Genomic DNA, 16225 nt, shown 5'->3' on the forward strand with positions numbered 1-16225 from the left:
ATAGCCTAGCCTAGCCTAGCATAGCACAGGCATAATAATAAGTTTTAAAGTACATAATAAGTACTAAGTACCGTAATAAGTAATACTACTTGTTATAATAGAAGCCTCCCTGAAAACACAAGGAAGATAAAAACTGTTGCTGGTCTCAAAGGGGAATTATGGGGAGCCAAAAATAAAGGGAAGAGAATATTTTTAAAAGTAGGTGAATTTTTTAAATATGAATTTGATATTTTTTTTTTAAAAAAAATCATATTTTCAGTGCTTTGGTTATGATCTGTTAATTATTTGTTGAATGGGTATATGCTTGGAATTATCTGTTGTCAAAATGGAATGCTTAGATTGTTTTATCAGTCCTTGAGTATAGTAATATAAAAGTGCAGTGTGGGTGTGTGTTTATGTGGGCATATCTATACAAACACATACATACATACATACACATTTTCAAAGTGACCATATAGATGAGAATCAGCAGTCTGGTGCTCCCAGAGGACTAGGCTGTCTAGGACACCTCTAGGTAGTATCAAGTCATCTCTATTTTTGTTTTACTGATCTTTATTAGCTATAGACTTGCTACTAAGCCTTAAAGAAGAAAATGTTTCCTTTTTATCCTCTCCTCATATACAATATAGAGATTGCTTTATTTTCTTTCAAAATCAACTATTGGGCAAGTACTTCTCTTAAAACCTCCACACCTTATATGGACTAATCAATACTGATTTGTTTCAAATTAACCTAAGGTATTTTCACTCATCCTTTTGCTCTAAAAATTCAGTAGCTGGTGAATGTAAAGATTGATTTTATTATTTATCTATAGATAAATAAATATCAGTTGTATTGCCACTGAATTTATTTGACTTACCAAAAATGGATTTTGGATTTGCTCTACCACGTAGAGACTTCTTTGCTATTTTTAGATGAATACTGAACAACTTCTCTGATTGAATGTATTGCATTTTTTCCAATTCCAGTTGCTGTGATGTGTTTTATTCTGGAATTTTTACTGATTTTTTTTACGCTCTTTAGGGTAATATAAGAAACTTGTTTTGACAAATGTTTGGCAGCTTATGTTAAGTGCTGGGTCTTTTAATTAACATATGCAATTTTTAATAAAAATGTCTTGTTGAAAACCTCACCTGCTTCATCATTTGCATTATTTTACTTTTGCTTGACATGCTCGTGCTCTTTAAATTTAAATTTAAAGAAAATACTATGTAGTTTCACCATATCAGTCCGTGTTGTTTATATCTTTACAAAATTACATTGAAAAGTAACATTCATTACTTAAATATTATGACACTGGACAAATTGTTCCAAAGGTTTGAAAAAGGAATCTTAAGAAATATTAACTTTCAAAGACTATAATGTATTTAATTGTGTAATATTTCTGATGTGCTGCATGAGTTCAATAGAGCAAAAATGTTTTCTTGCTAATTTTTCTTTGTACTCGGTGTCCAATGCATCTCACTGCAGTGTCCAACAATAGTCAGCCAGCACTGATGGATCAGTTGCCATGATAATGTTTTTTCATTATAGCAATACCTTTATGAAACCTTTCACATGTTTGTCACTGACTGCACCTAGATTTTTGGGAAAGAAGTCCAAGTGTGAATGCAGAAAATGAATCTTCAGTGACACTTTGCACTTCATGGTCTTGCATGCTGTAATAAGTTTGCCAACCAGCTGAATGTAGTTTGGTGCTCTACAGTTTCCAAGAAAATTCTCAATGACATCCTTGAATGCTTTCCAGGTGATTTTCTCTAGCTCCACTAACAGATCTTTGAACTGCTTGTCATTGATGATGTATCTGATCTGTGGACCAACAAAAATGTCTTCATTAATCTGTACAATATTATTCTTGGAGACTTTCGTCTCAAATAAGAAAACCATCATGTTCCTTGTTCATATCTTTCACAACATCTTTTATCAGTCCAAGATTTATATGAAGTGGAGGCAAAAAATACAGTTCTTGTTTCAAGAAGTTATTCATGTGCCACATATTTCTGTCCTGGAACCCAATTTTTTCAGAGTGGCTATTTTTTTTTTATGTAATGTGGCTCTCTTGCACGGATGTCCCATTCACCTATGTAACAACAATACTTGATATATCTGACCTGCATTTCAAGCATTAGAGCCATCATTTTTAGATCTCCACAAATATTCCACTTGTACTTGATGTACTGGATGTGCTTCAACAACAGTTCCATGCTTTTGTATGTTCCTTTCATGTGTGCAGCATAGCCAGTAGATATCTGCAAAACCAGATGATTTTTATAAAATGGAACATAAGTTAAATAATAAATAAATAAAATAAGTTAAATTAGTTTACTTTTGTGATTACCAGCCAAAGATCTATAAGTACATCCAAATGGTGTTCAGGAAGCTAAATATTAGTTGTGCAGACATTTTAAAATAATTACAATGAAAATTGTTGCTATTTCACTTGGTTTTCATGGTAATTTAGCAAAATGCAGAAAAAGCTATTCTTGACTAGAAGCAAAATTTTAGGACAGCAGGATTCTAAAGTACAAGTAGTCCTTGAAATCCAGGCATTTAGCAGTCTGTATACTCTTACGAGCAATCATGGAGTGCTACAGTTCCTTCTACCTACCTATCTCTTCCCCCATTGGCCAAAGTCCCCAACAATTGCAGGCAGGTAGGACTCAAGACCCTGAGAGGTGAAGGCAGGGTGTTAAACCGTAAGTGTTGTTTATGAGGGAAGCTACTGGCAGGGTGGTTTGGTTGTGGTTGCCATGCTTGGTGAAAGACAGAGTGCAGTGGCTTTAACGGCTGCCTCATTCCTGTGGCCTACCTGCTTCCTGTCTTCCTGTCTCAGAGCAAGCCTTGACTGGGGCTTCCTGACATTTGGCCCCTTGTGGAGGGGCCCCTTGCTCTTGGACCTTGCTGGGCATTTGACAGTTCCCAGGTCATGACACATTTTCACTGCACCGTTGGGTTAGATGGGCAGCTGTGGTTTCTTTTCCCAACCTTCCTGCACTCACACTGCATGCAGAACCTCCCAACTAGCATTCAGCCTGCACTCTGCCTCCCAGGGTTTTCCACATCTTTCTGAGGTCTACTGAGAATCTGCTTACTTAATGACTTACGAGATTGTTGAATGACCACTTTGTTGAAGAATTAAGATTCTGATCCCAATTGTGGTCATAAATCAAGGATTATTTGTATGAGCCAGTTATTAAATATTTTCATGGAAAGAATGTTACATAGAAAAGTGGGGAAAAGATACTCTCAAATAGAAAATTGAATGCTAATTAATTTAGTATTTGTGTTTCAGTGTATAAAAGATTGCAATCAAAATTGATTCACTATTGAAGATAGTTGGTTTCATTTTACACTTTGTTAATTTTTAATCAATTTCTGCTACTCCAGTTATTTCTTCACAGCTGTCTTAACTAAAATGATGCCTTTATACATGGACTTCGCCTGATGGAGTATATAGAAATTAAATTGATTATATTATTATTGTTTGTTGCACAATCAGCCAGATGTTCAAACTGGATTTGGCTTTTTTGTCTACCTAGCGAGTCCTTTCCAAGGACCCGGGATAGGCAAATCTGGATGTTTGATGCTGCTACCTATCTTGTTGCAGGATGTAAGTTGTTCTGAGTGAAGATGTCTTTTGCAGTTGACAGATGGTGAATTTGGTGTCCAAGTGGTGCTCCAGATGTTTTGGGATTGCACCCAAGGAAATTGTATCCGTGTTTTCCCAAAAATAAGACCGGATCTTAAGTTAATTTTTGCTCCAAAAATGGCATATTTTCAGGTCATGTCTTATTTTGGGGGAAATACAGTACTAAATGTGTCTGTCTGGCTGATGATCTTACCTAGGGCTTATTTTGGGGGTAGGGCTTATATTACGAGCGTCTTGAAAAATCATGCTAGGGCTTATTTTCCAATTGGGTCTTATTTTCAGGGAAACACAGTACTACCATTGCTTGCTTTTGCCATAGTTGTTCTACTTCTATTTGCAGGTCTTTGTATTTTGTTATCTTCTCCAATTTTTCTCTTCTATTCAGTTGTCTCCAGGTACTGCCAAGTCCATTATCCAGATTTTTGTATCTGTCTTATCAACAGTTGTTAAGTCTAGGGTGTTATGTGACAGATGACTGACTGTCTGAATTCTAAAGTCCCAGAGCAATTTAGTTTCTTTGTAGCTTCTTCACTAGTTATAGTGGTGAGGAGCGCACCATTAGAAGAGCTAGGTAAAAGAGATCATCATGGAGAAAATCTATGTGGTCATTAGGAGTAAAAGAAAACAACTTATTGGCGCAAAAAATCATTTGATTGTTAAAGTCTGTACATTTTGAAGCTAAATCATATGTTGAGCAACTAATGGAACTAGATATGTTTAGTCTAATGAAGCGAAGACTCTGGAGACATGGTAGCAATCTTCTAATACTTGAAGGGCTGTCACAGAGAAGAAGACATCAATTTATTCTCCATAGCACTGAGGGCAGGACAAGAAGCAGTGATGGAAGTTTGTCAAGTAGGAATTTAATGTGGAAATAAGGAGAAATTTCCTGACAGTGAGCACAATTAATCAGTGGAACAATTTGCCTCCCAGAGTTGTGGATGCTCCATCACTGGAGATTTAAAAAATAATAATAAAAAATTGGACAGCCATTTGTCCAGAATGGTATAAGGCAATACTTCTCAATCTTTCACAACTTTAAGAAGGGTGGACTTCAGTTCCCAGAATTCCCCAGGCAGCATCACTGGCTGTGGAAGTATGGGAGTTGAAGTCCACCTATCTTAAGGACTCCTGCATCAGTAAGGAGGTTGGATTAAAAGACCTTTCCGGTGCTGTGATTCTAAGACCCAAGAAAATCCCTTTCTTCCCAATGTGTGAGTGCTGAAATGTAATGCTTAATTTTTAACTCAAGATGCAGCTTTGTAAATATGTAAATCAGTATTTTAGCAGCACATACAACACAAAAATACTGATGTCAAACTGATCTGAATAATCATACAAATAGGTGTAATAGTGCCTGTTATGGATATTCTAACTACTACAATTGAAGAAAAATATATACAAAAACTTTATTATGTAAATAAACAAAGGACGCATGAAAAATGGAGTGGTCAGAAGCTGCTGTTAATGCTGCTGTTAATTGACATTCTATACTCATGCAAGTCTCTTGTGTAACATTTTACATTGGAACAATTGTGCATATTACTATTTTAAAAAATTACAGATAGCAGAAGATAGGTATACAGATAATCCTTGGTAGTTCTCAGTTCATGAGTGGAATTGAGAGTGGAATTTCTGTTACTAATTTCTGGTTTTTCCGACTTTGGACTGTTTGATTTCATATTTCTCTTCATCCATCCTGGCTTCTGATTGATTTGGACTTCCTTAATCGATCATGAGTTCTGTCTTCCCTGTGCTGGTTTTTTCACCCCTGGGGCTAGCTTTGGCTGGTAGCTGGGGTGTGTGTTCTTTCTACCTGGCTCCCCTGGGGAGCACAGTAGCGCGTCAGAAGGGTTTAATTGGACATTGCCGTGCTGTTATTTGGCTTCGTTCTCCCTTCCCACGAACGGCATAGATTCAAGAACTACTTGCCGCTTGGATTTCGCGCCCTTTATAACGGCGGTGGCCATTTTGGGGCTTCTCAGTGCTGGATGGTGAACTGTCACTTCAGGGAAAGGCCACGTCTCTGCCTTCGATTGACTGCAATCTCAGCCGCATTGTGCTACGCCGCGTGTTTTCCGATGCTGTCAGGAGCGGCTTGGTGGCTTGTGCTGTGTTCATCGTGGGAGTGGCGTGCCTGTAGCCCAGCAGCGTGCATTGGCTGGGCTTGCATTTAGTGGAGTTTCGTGCTCCCACCGGCATTGTTTAATGTGGAGCGTTTCTAATCTCCTTGCAGCTGCCCCTTCAGCTGGACTCGTACTCTCTGGAGCTTCGCGCTCCCGTTTTCTTGCCGCTCAGTTGCCTTTGTAGTGCCCTTCCCCAATTGAGGCAAATTGTCGGCTGCCATTTTCTGGACCTTTACCTGGGGCGCGGTGGCCATTTTGTGGAGTTTCTGCACTCCCGACCTTTCCTGTTGCCTTCGTGCTGAGCATTATTATGGATTGGCGGAGTTTTCGTGCTCCCACAGGCTATTGGTTTTCGCCCGGCTTTGATTGCTACCTGCCTTATCCAGCCTTTTGATCACGATGCCTAAGGCAGTTTCTAAATTAATGCACGGCCGGAGGGCCGGTGCGTCCGGTCATGGCCAATCAGACAGTTCGTCTGTTACCCATAGATCAGCTCGAGAGGCTTCGCCTGAGCCTCCTCTAGTCACTCAGCCTTCGCATTCACATAGCAAATCGCACAAACATGCTGTTACTTCATCCAAGGCTGAGAAACGCAGGGACAAAGTTTTGACCAAGCTTTGCGACAAGGCAAGCGCTCGTTTGTCCTCCTCCAGTCCTCAGATACCAGCCGCTGTTGGAAACCGGACCCTGTGGATTTTCCTCGTCCTGCTACTCCCGATCAACTATCTCTGCGGGACTGTCCCATTGACATTTCCACTTCAGAGTTGTGGGGTTCTGATTCCTCCGCGTAACCAGCTTCTGTGGTTCCTGCGTCTTCACAGGAGCCCTCCACTTTACCCTCGACTCCTGCTCCACCTCACGAGGCAATTTCTTGTCAACTTCTCCCTGACCAGCTGCAAAGGCTCATTGAGGCCGCGGTGCAAAAGTCGCTGTCAGCGGGTTTCCGGGCTTCTAGTAGGGCTGGTTCCGTCCGCTCTGTCTCCTCTGTGTCGCCGGAGCGGACCGTTCCAGAGTGTACTCATTCAACCAGGGCGCCTGACTCCCCTACGTGTTATCACGCTAGTCAGCCTTCGACCGCCGCTGATGTCGATTACAGCGATTCCGGGTTGTTGGACAATGAAAACCTCCCCCCGGATCAACCAGCCTTTACCGGACTCTTTCCTCAATCTCTATTTAAATCCTTGCTTTTCAAGGCTGTGAATGCGGCACAGCTGTCCTCACCTTCCTCGGAGCCAGTAGCCTCTCCGGCAACTGGTACGTTGGATCCAATGTTTGCAGAACCGGTCAGGCCCGTCACGGCTATTCCCGCTCCACGTCTCTTCTTGGACATCGTCAAAATGACAGTGGTCATCACCAGGTTCTGCACCTATTCCCTTGTCAAACGACTGGAAGAATTTTAATGTTGCTTCGGATTTAGACTTTCTCCTCCAGATTCCTTCTGTTGACGCTCCGGTCGCTGCTTTGTTGCCCAATGCCAACGTCCCGGGCGAGCCCGATGAGGGCCTCCGCCCCGATGAGCGCCGTTCTGACTTGATTCTCCAGAGGGCGCATCAGGGTTCAGCGTGGGCAATCAGGGCTGCTACCACAGCATTCTTCTCAACCGTACCACTCTACTCTGGCTGCGTTGACTTCAAGATAAATTGCCACCGGAGGACGTATGGGCCAAGCAGGACCTGAATAAGATAGTCGCAACGGTTCAGTTCTCAGCAGATTCCACCCTAAATGCCGCCCGTTTTGCCGCTAAGTCCCTACCCTAGGTTGCTGCCCATCGTTTAGTCTGGCTCTGCCACTGGCAGGCGGACGCCAGACACAAGTGGCGCCTCGCTTCGGTCCCCTTCAGGGGGTCTCGTTTGTTTGGTGATGCCTTAGAGCCCTTCCTTACCGAAACTAGGGATAAGAAGAAGGTGTTGGCTGCGGTGTATCGTAGAGGGGAATCCCGTTTCTCGCCTTATGCCTCGCACCCCCAGTTTTGAGGTGCTAATGGGGGGGGGTCTTTGTCTTTTTCCGCGCCTTGGCCTTACAACAATTTTGGCAGGCAATGAGGCCCCCAGGATAGGTCTCTCCAGGGCAAAAGCTTTGGTTTCAAACAGCCCTTTCGAGGCGGAGGAGGTCGTCCCATCCGGCGCCGGCGCTGATTGCATTTCAGGTCCTCCTATAGGCGGCAGATTGGCCCTCTTCGCCGCCATTTGGGAGCAGTCCACGTTGGACAAATGGGTCCTGGCCACCTTACAATCTGGTTTGGCCATTGAATTTCTCTCCCTCCCCCCCCCCGGACTCCTTTGTCTGCTCTCCGTTTTCTCATAATATTGAAAAAAGGGCACTCATGGATGCTGCGGTTCAGCATCTCCTTTCCATCAGGGCTATTCAACCTGTGCCTCCCGATCAAAGGGGGACGGGATTTTATTCCCGAGTTTTTCTTGTGCCTAAACCTTCGGGGGGGGGGTAGCGACCCATTTTGGACCTAAAACGGCTGAATAGGTACGTTGTATACCGTAAATTTAAAATGCAATCATTAAAATCTATACTCGACGGTGTTCGGATGGGCGATATCCTCTCTTCTATAGACCTTACAGAGGCCTACTTACATATCCCTATCCTCCCTTCCCATAGACAGTATTTGAGATTTTGCTACGGGGGTGTGCATTACCATTACAGGGCCTTACCCTTTGGCCTTTCCTCTGCCCCCCGTACTTTTACGAAGGTTTTGGCCGCTTTAGCAGCATTCCTCAGGGTTCGTTCAATTAGGCTTTTGTGTTATCTCGATGATATCTTGGTTTTATCCCCCTCTCCTTAGCAAGCTGCACTAGATATTCAGTTTACCCTGGAAACCTTAGTGGCCCATGGTTTTTCCATTAATTTGGAAAAAAGCCATCTCATCCCCTCAACTAGTATCGTCCATTTAGGGGCGCTAATTGATTCAGTTCAGGGCGCACTTTGAGAGCTGCAGACATTCCAGTGGACGTTATTCGGACATTACAGGCATCCCACTGTCCATCTACGGACCGCATTTATTCTGCCACCTGGCGGGCCTTCTGCTCCTGGTGTGCCGGGAACGGTGTGCCCTCTCTTCAGCCTTTCATTGTGAATATTCTGATTTTTCTGCAAGAGGGACTTGCCGATGGGCTTTCTCCCAATACTTTGCGTTGGCAGGTGGCCACGCTGTCTTCTGTACTTGCCTGCGGGTCCTTGTCATCCTTGGCGCAGCATCCTCTGATCCGTCGCTTCCTCCGTGGCACCACGAACCTGTGTCCTCCTGTGTTGCATAGATACCCTACTAGGGATCTTCCACTGGTGTTGGAATCGCTTATGGGTCCTCCTTACGAGCTGTTGCGGACTGCCAGTCTCAGACTACTTTTGTGCAAGGTCGCCTTTTTGGTTGCCATAACCTCGGCTTGTCATATTTCAGAGATTGCGGCTCTGTCCACTCGTTCAGATCTTTGTGTGTTCCACGCGGATCGCGTGGTTCTCCATTTGGACCCTACCTTTGTGCCGAAGGTCAATTCTGTTTTTCACCGATTGCAGGAACTTATACTCCCTGATTTCTGCCCTCGGCCTTCTCACCCTCGGGAGCGATGTTGGCACACCTTGGATGTCAGGCGAGCACTACGGATCTACCTTAAGAGGACGGCTACCTTCCGCAGATTGGAATCGCTGTTTATCTCCTTCTTACCTGTTTCCCTAGGGAGCAAGTTTTCGTCATCTACCATCGGTCGCTGGATTTGGCAGATTATTGCTTCGGCATACGATCTTCGCTCGCTTCCGCAACCTTCCCGTTTGACCGCACATTCCACCCGCAGTGCGGCTAGGTCGGCAGCATGGGCTACCCAGGCTCCGTTGTTTGAAATCTGCAGGATGGCTATGTGGACTTCGCCTGCCCCCTTCATTCGGCACTATAAACTGGACAAGTTTACATCGGCGGAGGCCGTGTTTGGACGATGGGTGTTGCAGCGGGTCATCTCCGGAGAGAGTGTTTCAGACCAGCCTGGTCCCCTCCAGGTTTCGGGACAGTGAACTTGGGTATGTCCCATCCTGGCTGCTGTCTCCACCCACAATGGAGAAGAGGCGTTGGTCCTACCTGAGACGCTCCTTCTCGTTGGGTGGAGACAGCAGCCAGACCCTCCCTGTGCCAGTCTGGTCTTTTCTGTCTTTCCTGTTTGCCTCTCCTTGTCTGTTGCTTATCTATTCTCCCACACGCCGAGTCTGTTCCTTCAGGTCTTCGCCAAAAGCTGGTCTACCCGGCAACAAGGGCGGGACTTATCATTATTGACAGACTCAGTCCTTTATGCTGATTGGGCGGGTACAACCCATCCTGGCTGCTGTCTCCACCCAATAAGAAGGAGCATCTCAGGTAGGACCAATGCCCCTTCCCCATTGACTTTGTTTGTAGGAAATAGGCAAGAAAGGTCACACATGGCTATTGCATGACTGTGGGATGCTGCAATCATTATAAGCCAGGTGCCTAGTGCGCAGATTGAAATCATGTGACCAACGGATACTGGGAATGACTGGAGTTTTGAGGACTGATGTTGCAGGTATTCTCTTACCGTTGCTATGTTCAAAACAGATTTTATATTCAAATTGGGCAACTTGTGATGTGGATATTTGTAGTAAGGCATGTAGCTTTAGTGAAATTATTATAAATTCATGCCCTGTTTTACTGCAGGCAGACGGTTATCATAAGATTTGCATGTCAACATGCCTGTTATTTATAGAACCAATAAGTGTTTACTTACTTCAATGGCCACTTGTTTGTTGAAAGCTGAATCTGAAATAAGTGGTCATTTATACTGGAGGGCACAGCAATTCAGTCAGTTCAGTAATTGCTAAATCATTTCCTTTAGTAGAAAGGATTACAATTCAATTTGGATTTGAAACGCTGTATGAATTAGAAGAGTTGCATATGTTGCATTTATTTACCTTATTTAAGATTGCATGTTATTGAATACAACATCTGATTTTAATACCTTGTAATATTTTTATTTGTAATATGCCAAATTAATCAGGGAGTAAAAGAAAATAGACATTTGTTGTCAATAAACCATTACAAAAATCTCACTATTCAGAAAGGTTTTCATGAACTAGTGTGTCATTAATATATGTCAGCATGCTGTAAATGAGAAATTGAAAAAAATTAACCTTCAGCTACGAAAAAATCCTATTAAACTTTTAATCTGAGACAATAAAAACTTGCTGATTTTGCAAGGGAAACTTAACTCTGCCATAATTCAGCATCATCAATTTTCTGTAAAATAAATAATTTGTAACAGGAGAGTCTTTAAGCTTCAACTTTTAAAGAAAGTAAATCTCATATTTTGACTATTGAAAAAGCCATCAGTTACCTGACTGATTTTTGTTTTCAGTTTCATCGTGTATTTCATTTTAGAGCTCTCAGACCTTTATGTGAATATACCATTTGACCATTCCTTAGACAGAATAACAGAGTTGTAAGGTCCTCCAGTCCAACCCCTTGTTCAAGCAGGAAACCTTATATAATTTCAGACAAATGGCTGTCCTGTCTGTTCTTAAAAACCTCCAGTGATGGAGCACCTGCAACCTCGGGAGGCAAGTCGCTCCACTGATTAATTGTTCTAACTGTCAGGCAACTTCTCCTTAGTTCTATTTTATGATGATAAACTGAATCTCATTAGTGATTGAAAAATGTTGCATGAACTAATATTGATTCAGTTCTCCATATGCTCATAGAGTGGGAAGCAAAACCACACCCACTTTATATGTGTTTGTCTTTTTGTACGTATTTATTCTTGTACAAACATGTTTTACACCAATTTGTCTATGCTTTTATCTTTGGCCAAGAGCTTTTTCTAGATGACTCCTAGACAGTGGTAAATTATGTAAAATGAAACAAAAGAGAGCAATAACTGGAACTTAATAGTAATTGTTTTAGTATTACACAAAAGCATTCTTGCTTATTCAAATGTTTAAAATAGTTATAAGTTTTAAAATATTTTAAAGTTCTTTTCCTGCTGTTTGATTGCTTTTCTATTTCATATTGAGAAACTTTTTTAAAAATATACCTTCAGATGAAGAATAGGGCTACGACAGACCTTAGTTGGGAAAATCTATACTTAATTAAAATTCTGATTCTTGTAACCTTTAAGAGGGTGAAATAGTCCACTATAGGGCAAAACATTTTCAACCAAGATACCTACAGAATGCGTCCAAAATCCAGGACTGATTATTTCTGTGGAATTGAAATTTGGCAGATTTCATAACATATTTTAATACATAAATATTATAAAAACAGTTTGTTATATGATACCAAATGTCATAAAACATTTTCTATGTTGATGTTTGACTGTCTATACAATTCGATATGCGTTATTTTCAAAGTAGATAACATCTCTGAATCAGGGGTGAAATGCTCCCGGTTCGGACCAGATCGCCTGATCCGGTAGCGATGGCGGCGGGTGGTTTGGAGAACCGGTAGCAAAAATCCCTGCAACCTCCCCCCCATGCCCAGCTGAGCCACACAATCATTAGAGGCTTTTTTTTTTTTTTACTTTTAAAAGCATTTTTTCGGCTGAAGAAAAAATGCTTTTAAAAGTTAAAAAAAAAAAGCCTCTGATGATCACGCGGCTCAGCTGGGATCGTCAGACCCTTTTAAAAGCATTTTTTCTACAACCTCTTTGGACGAAAAAATATAGAAAAAATGTAGAAAAAATGCTTTTAAAAGAAAAAAAAGTTGGCCACGCCCACCCAATTACATTACCCCCCCAAGCCATACCCACAGAACTGGTAGTAACAAATTTTACATTTCACCATTGCTCTGAATGTATCTCAGCTTTTCCAATGAAGGCAGTATGTTAGGAGCTCTAGCACTGTTGAAGGCATTAGGGAACCAGATAAAGAAATATTTCTGAAATGATGAACCAACGAATCATAAGTTGTTTAGTAAAGACCTAAATGCAACTCATATTTTCTCTTCCCCCACCCCTCACCCAGAATATTTGATGCCAATGAGTTCATGTTTTAAATCAATTCTTAATATTAAACATTTGTGAAATTAACCCTGCAAATACAAATTCCAATATTTATTATTCCCAAATTGCAGACTGGAAGAGTTGTCCATGGACTCTGGAATTAAGATAACCTTGTAGCATACTTCACAATGAATACTGAAGGTCAGGTTCTAAACCATTTCATCAATCATGCATGTTGCCCAGTTGTATTAGGCCTTTATTTAAGGTTGGGGTAGTGTGTGCTGAGCTGCAATCTTATAGCACAGTGGGGTTGTTATAATTTTACATTTTAATTATCATGTTGCTCACTGAATTGAAAAAGCTACCCTCAGTGTACTTTGCATCAGCTCTAAAATATAACCCATTTTAACATTATAGGCATGGATATGCTTAATTGCTCCCTCTGTTCTCATCCTTTCACGGAACTTTTATGAGAGCTATATGATTGCAATATTTTAAGAAATTGATTGAATAATTCCTGGCATGCATCATTTTAAATATATGTCACTGAACTTTACTTTTTATTTTTTTGGTCTATTTTCAGTATGTCTCTGCTTTCTTTTGTTTCCAAAACCTCAGAAAAATAACTGTTCTAGGTATTGTTTTTTCACACAAAGATACAATAGCCCATAATTTAATTGTATGAATGATAGTTTTAAAAAAATAACGTAATCAAGTAAAGATAATAACTGGATGATGTCAATGAAGATTCTTAGTCAACCAGGTAGGGTTGTCTGGAAATTGAATCATAGCAACTGGACTTATTTTTGTTGGTTTGAAATATTTCACTGCTCATCCAAGTGGCTTCTTCAACTGGATGATGTAATATATATACATTTTCAGCTGAATATAGCAAATTGAAGTATGTGTAAATAACACTAAAGGTTAATAAATAATACAACCTATCTACCTGATTTGATGTAACTGTTGCTGGCCATATTAGTAACTACTATGAAATGATTAACCTTTTCCAAAGTGTTTGTTTTCTCTTTTCTATGGAACATTTTGTTTTAATACAGCATTCATCACAACAGTTTAATTCTGATGGAAATATAATAGTGTAATGAAAGAGATTCAATCTTTTTAGTATTTTTCATTCTTCTTTAATAATTTACATGATTTGATTCAAAATCTTAAAAAACCCCACTAGATGGCAATCTCAGCAACTATTTCTGAACAACTTTCATAGTTTCTGTACAAGTTTTCATTGACAAAAGATTATCTTAGATTATATCCAGTGATATAATTCTATTGATCATATATCTCTGCTATACTGCTACCAAGTTTGATTTTCTATATGAAAACTGGAGAGGAGAAGAAAGAAAGCCCCGTCATATAAACCACTTGCTTAATATTTGTTGAAACCTACTGTGTTTCTTAGCCCCCCACCTCCCTTTTTGCCAATGAACAAAAATAGACAATAACATGAACTATTTCATTTTGATATAGTAGTTAAGGTATCACACTAGAAACTGAGAAACTGAGTTCTACGGTAGTTCCACTTTAGGCCTAAACCAGCTGGGTGACCTTAGACTAGACACTTTCTCTCAGCCTTAGAAAGGAGGCAGTGGCAAACCATTTCTGAAAAACACTTCAAGGAAAATGTCAGAGACTTGTCTAAGCAGTCTCCAATAATTGGAGATGGCTGGAGATTGAATGGAAGAAAAAAAATACATCTTAAAATTTTCTCTTAAAATGGGTGTTGGTCCTACCTGAACACCTCTTCTACTGGAGGCTGGGAGAGAGAATCCAGCCCCACCCTTACTAGCATCTGGTCCACAGTCCGGGAGGAGCTTATATCTTTCAGGTCACATTCTTTCATTGCTAGACCTTCGCCAAATTGGGAAGCACCAGGCCAGGAAGGAGGGACCCATGCAAATTATGATCACCCATCCTATCCTGGATTCTCTCGATCCAGCTCCAGGGAGAACTCCCCTCTTTTCATCAGTTCACAATTTTCTACTTTATAAACGTAGTTGCAGGCAATAAACTACCTATATCTACCTTTATGTAGTTTATGAAAACAAAATGAATTTTTTTGTTTATTTTCATGCAGTTAAAATATATTTTATGACTATATGAAAAGAGGTTAACTTAAATGCACTAGAAAATAAAGATTATCCTATGAAATAAACACTCTATATTTAAAATTACTGTAAGCCAATATCACAAGTATTATCTATGCATGTTTTTTAGGTCTTGAGTTTCCTGATCTACATATCCAGTGAAAGATCACACAACTTCTATATTGATGGATATAATCAAAAGTACAATTTTCTATATTGGGCAATAAATATTCTACTGATGGGAAATCAGGTGATTTTATGTGTACACATTAAGTTACCATTTGTTCACCTACTGTTTAGCTTCTCTTTAATTTTGTACGTGGAGGCTTAACTCAAGGTGTATGTGGGTATGTATGTATGTATGTATGTATAGATAGATAGATAGATAGAGGGGGAGGGGGAGAGAAGGGGAGGGGGAGGGGTCAATTCTGGACACACTGCTGTCATCTTCTTGATCAATCTGCTTGCTTTTGGGAGATGAGTGGGAGGAAGGTTGATACATCATCTTAGTGTATAAGAGTTTTTTGAAAGACAATGGTAATTTAAAAACATTTTTCATTTTATTTGAGACAATTGGCAGTGTTGGCTTTTATGAGCTTCAGAGGGTGTACTTTGTAGTTAATCTTTCCAATTTTTCAAAAGTTTGAGTTTTCATTGAGGTCAGTCCAATATGTGTGGACCAAGAATATTACAATTGGTTTGTCTGCTCTGAGAATTAAGTGTATCATCAACATGTTTTGTTTTAAACTGCTCTTATATTCTGATTTTCATTTTTACTGATGTTGTAACAGTGTCTCTTTCTGTTTTAATACATCTCTGAAATGCTTTGTTAAGTTACATCCTGAGATCTCTGTCTTTCTTCACTTTGGTTTCTCAAAAAAACCAAAAGCACACCTATAAACTGGGGGAAACTAGGTTTAATAGCAGTGACTGTGAGAGGGATCTTGGAGTCTTAGTGGACAATCAGCTAAATATGAGCCAGTAGTGTGTAGTGGCAGCTAAAAAAGCAACACAATCCTAAATTGCATTAACAGAGGGATACAATCAAGATCAAGTGAGGTACTAATACCACTCTATAAAGCCCTAGTAAGGCCACACCTAGAGTACTACATTCAGTTTTCGTCACCACAGTATGAAAAAGATGTTGAGACTCTAGAAAAAGTGCAGAGGAGAGCAGCCAGGATGATTAGGGGACTGGAGACTAAAACATATGAAGAACAGTTACATGAACTGGGCATGGCTAGTCTAGTGAAGAGAAGGACCAGGGGAGACATGATAGCTGTCTTCCAATATTTGAGGGACTGCCACAGAGAGGAGGCGGTCAAGCTGTTTTCCAAAGCACCTGAAGGCCAAAAAAGGAATAATGGATGGAAACTGACCAAGGAGAGATTCAACCTAGAAATG

The 16225-nt window shown here is 40.6% G+C and overlaps 1 protein-coding gene across 23 annotated transcripts in view; it reads left to right on the top strand.

The window, feature by feature from the left end:
- The window catches only part of PHF21A (PHD finger protein 21A), a 158205-nt gene that overhangs the window by 88123 nt on the left and 53857 nt on the right, over positions 1–16225 (top strand). For 5 of the 23 annotated variants that reach the window (XM_034417437.3, XM_087876702.1, XM_034417442.3 and 2 more), the window contains one exon: positions 14952–15071. The exons of 15 other annotated variants lie outside the window; for them this stretch is intronic. In XM_034417437.3, coding sequence (XP_034273328.1) covers positions 14952–15071 — 120 coding nt within the window. Of the gene's footprint in view, positions 1–12847; positions 12918–14951; positions 15072–16225 lie in introns of all 23 variants that reach the window. 3 more of the 23 variants (XM_087876733.1, XM_087876737.1, XM_087876741.1) reach the window with 2 other exon arrangements.

This window comes from Pantherophis guttatus, chromosome 1 (genome assembly GCF_059756535.1).
Source record: "Pantherophis guttatus breed Tessera chromosome 1, ASM5975653v1, whole genome shotgun sequence".
Classification (NCBI taxonomy): Eukaryota; Metazoa; Chordata; class Lepidosauria; order Squamata; family Colubridae; genus Pantherophis; species Pantherophis guttatus.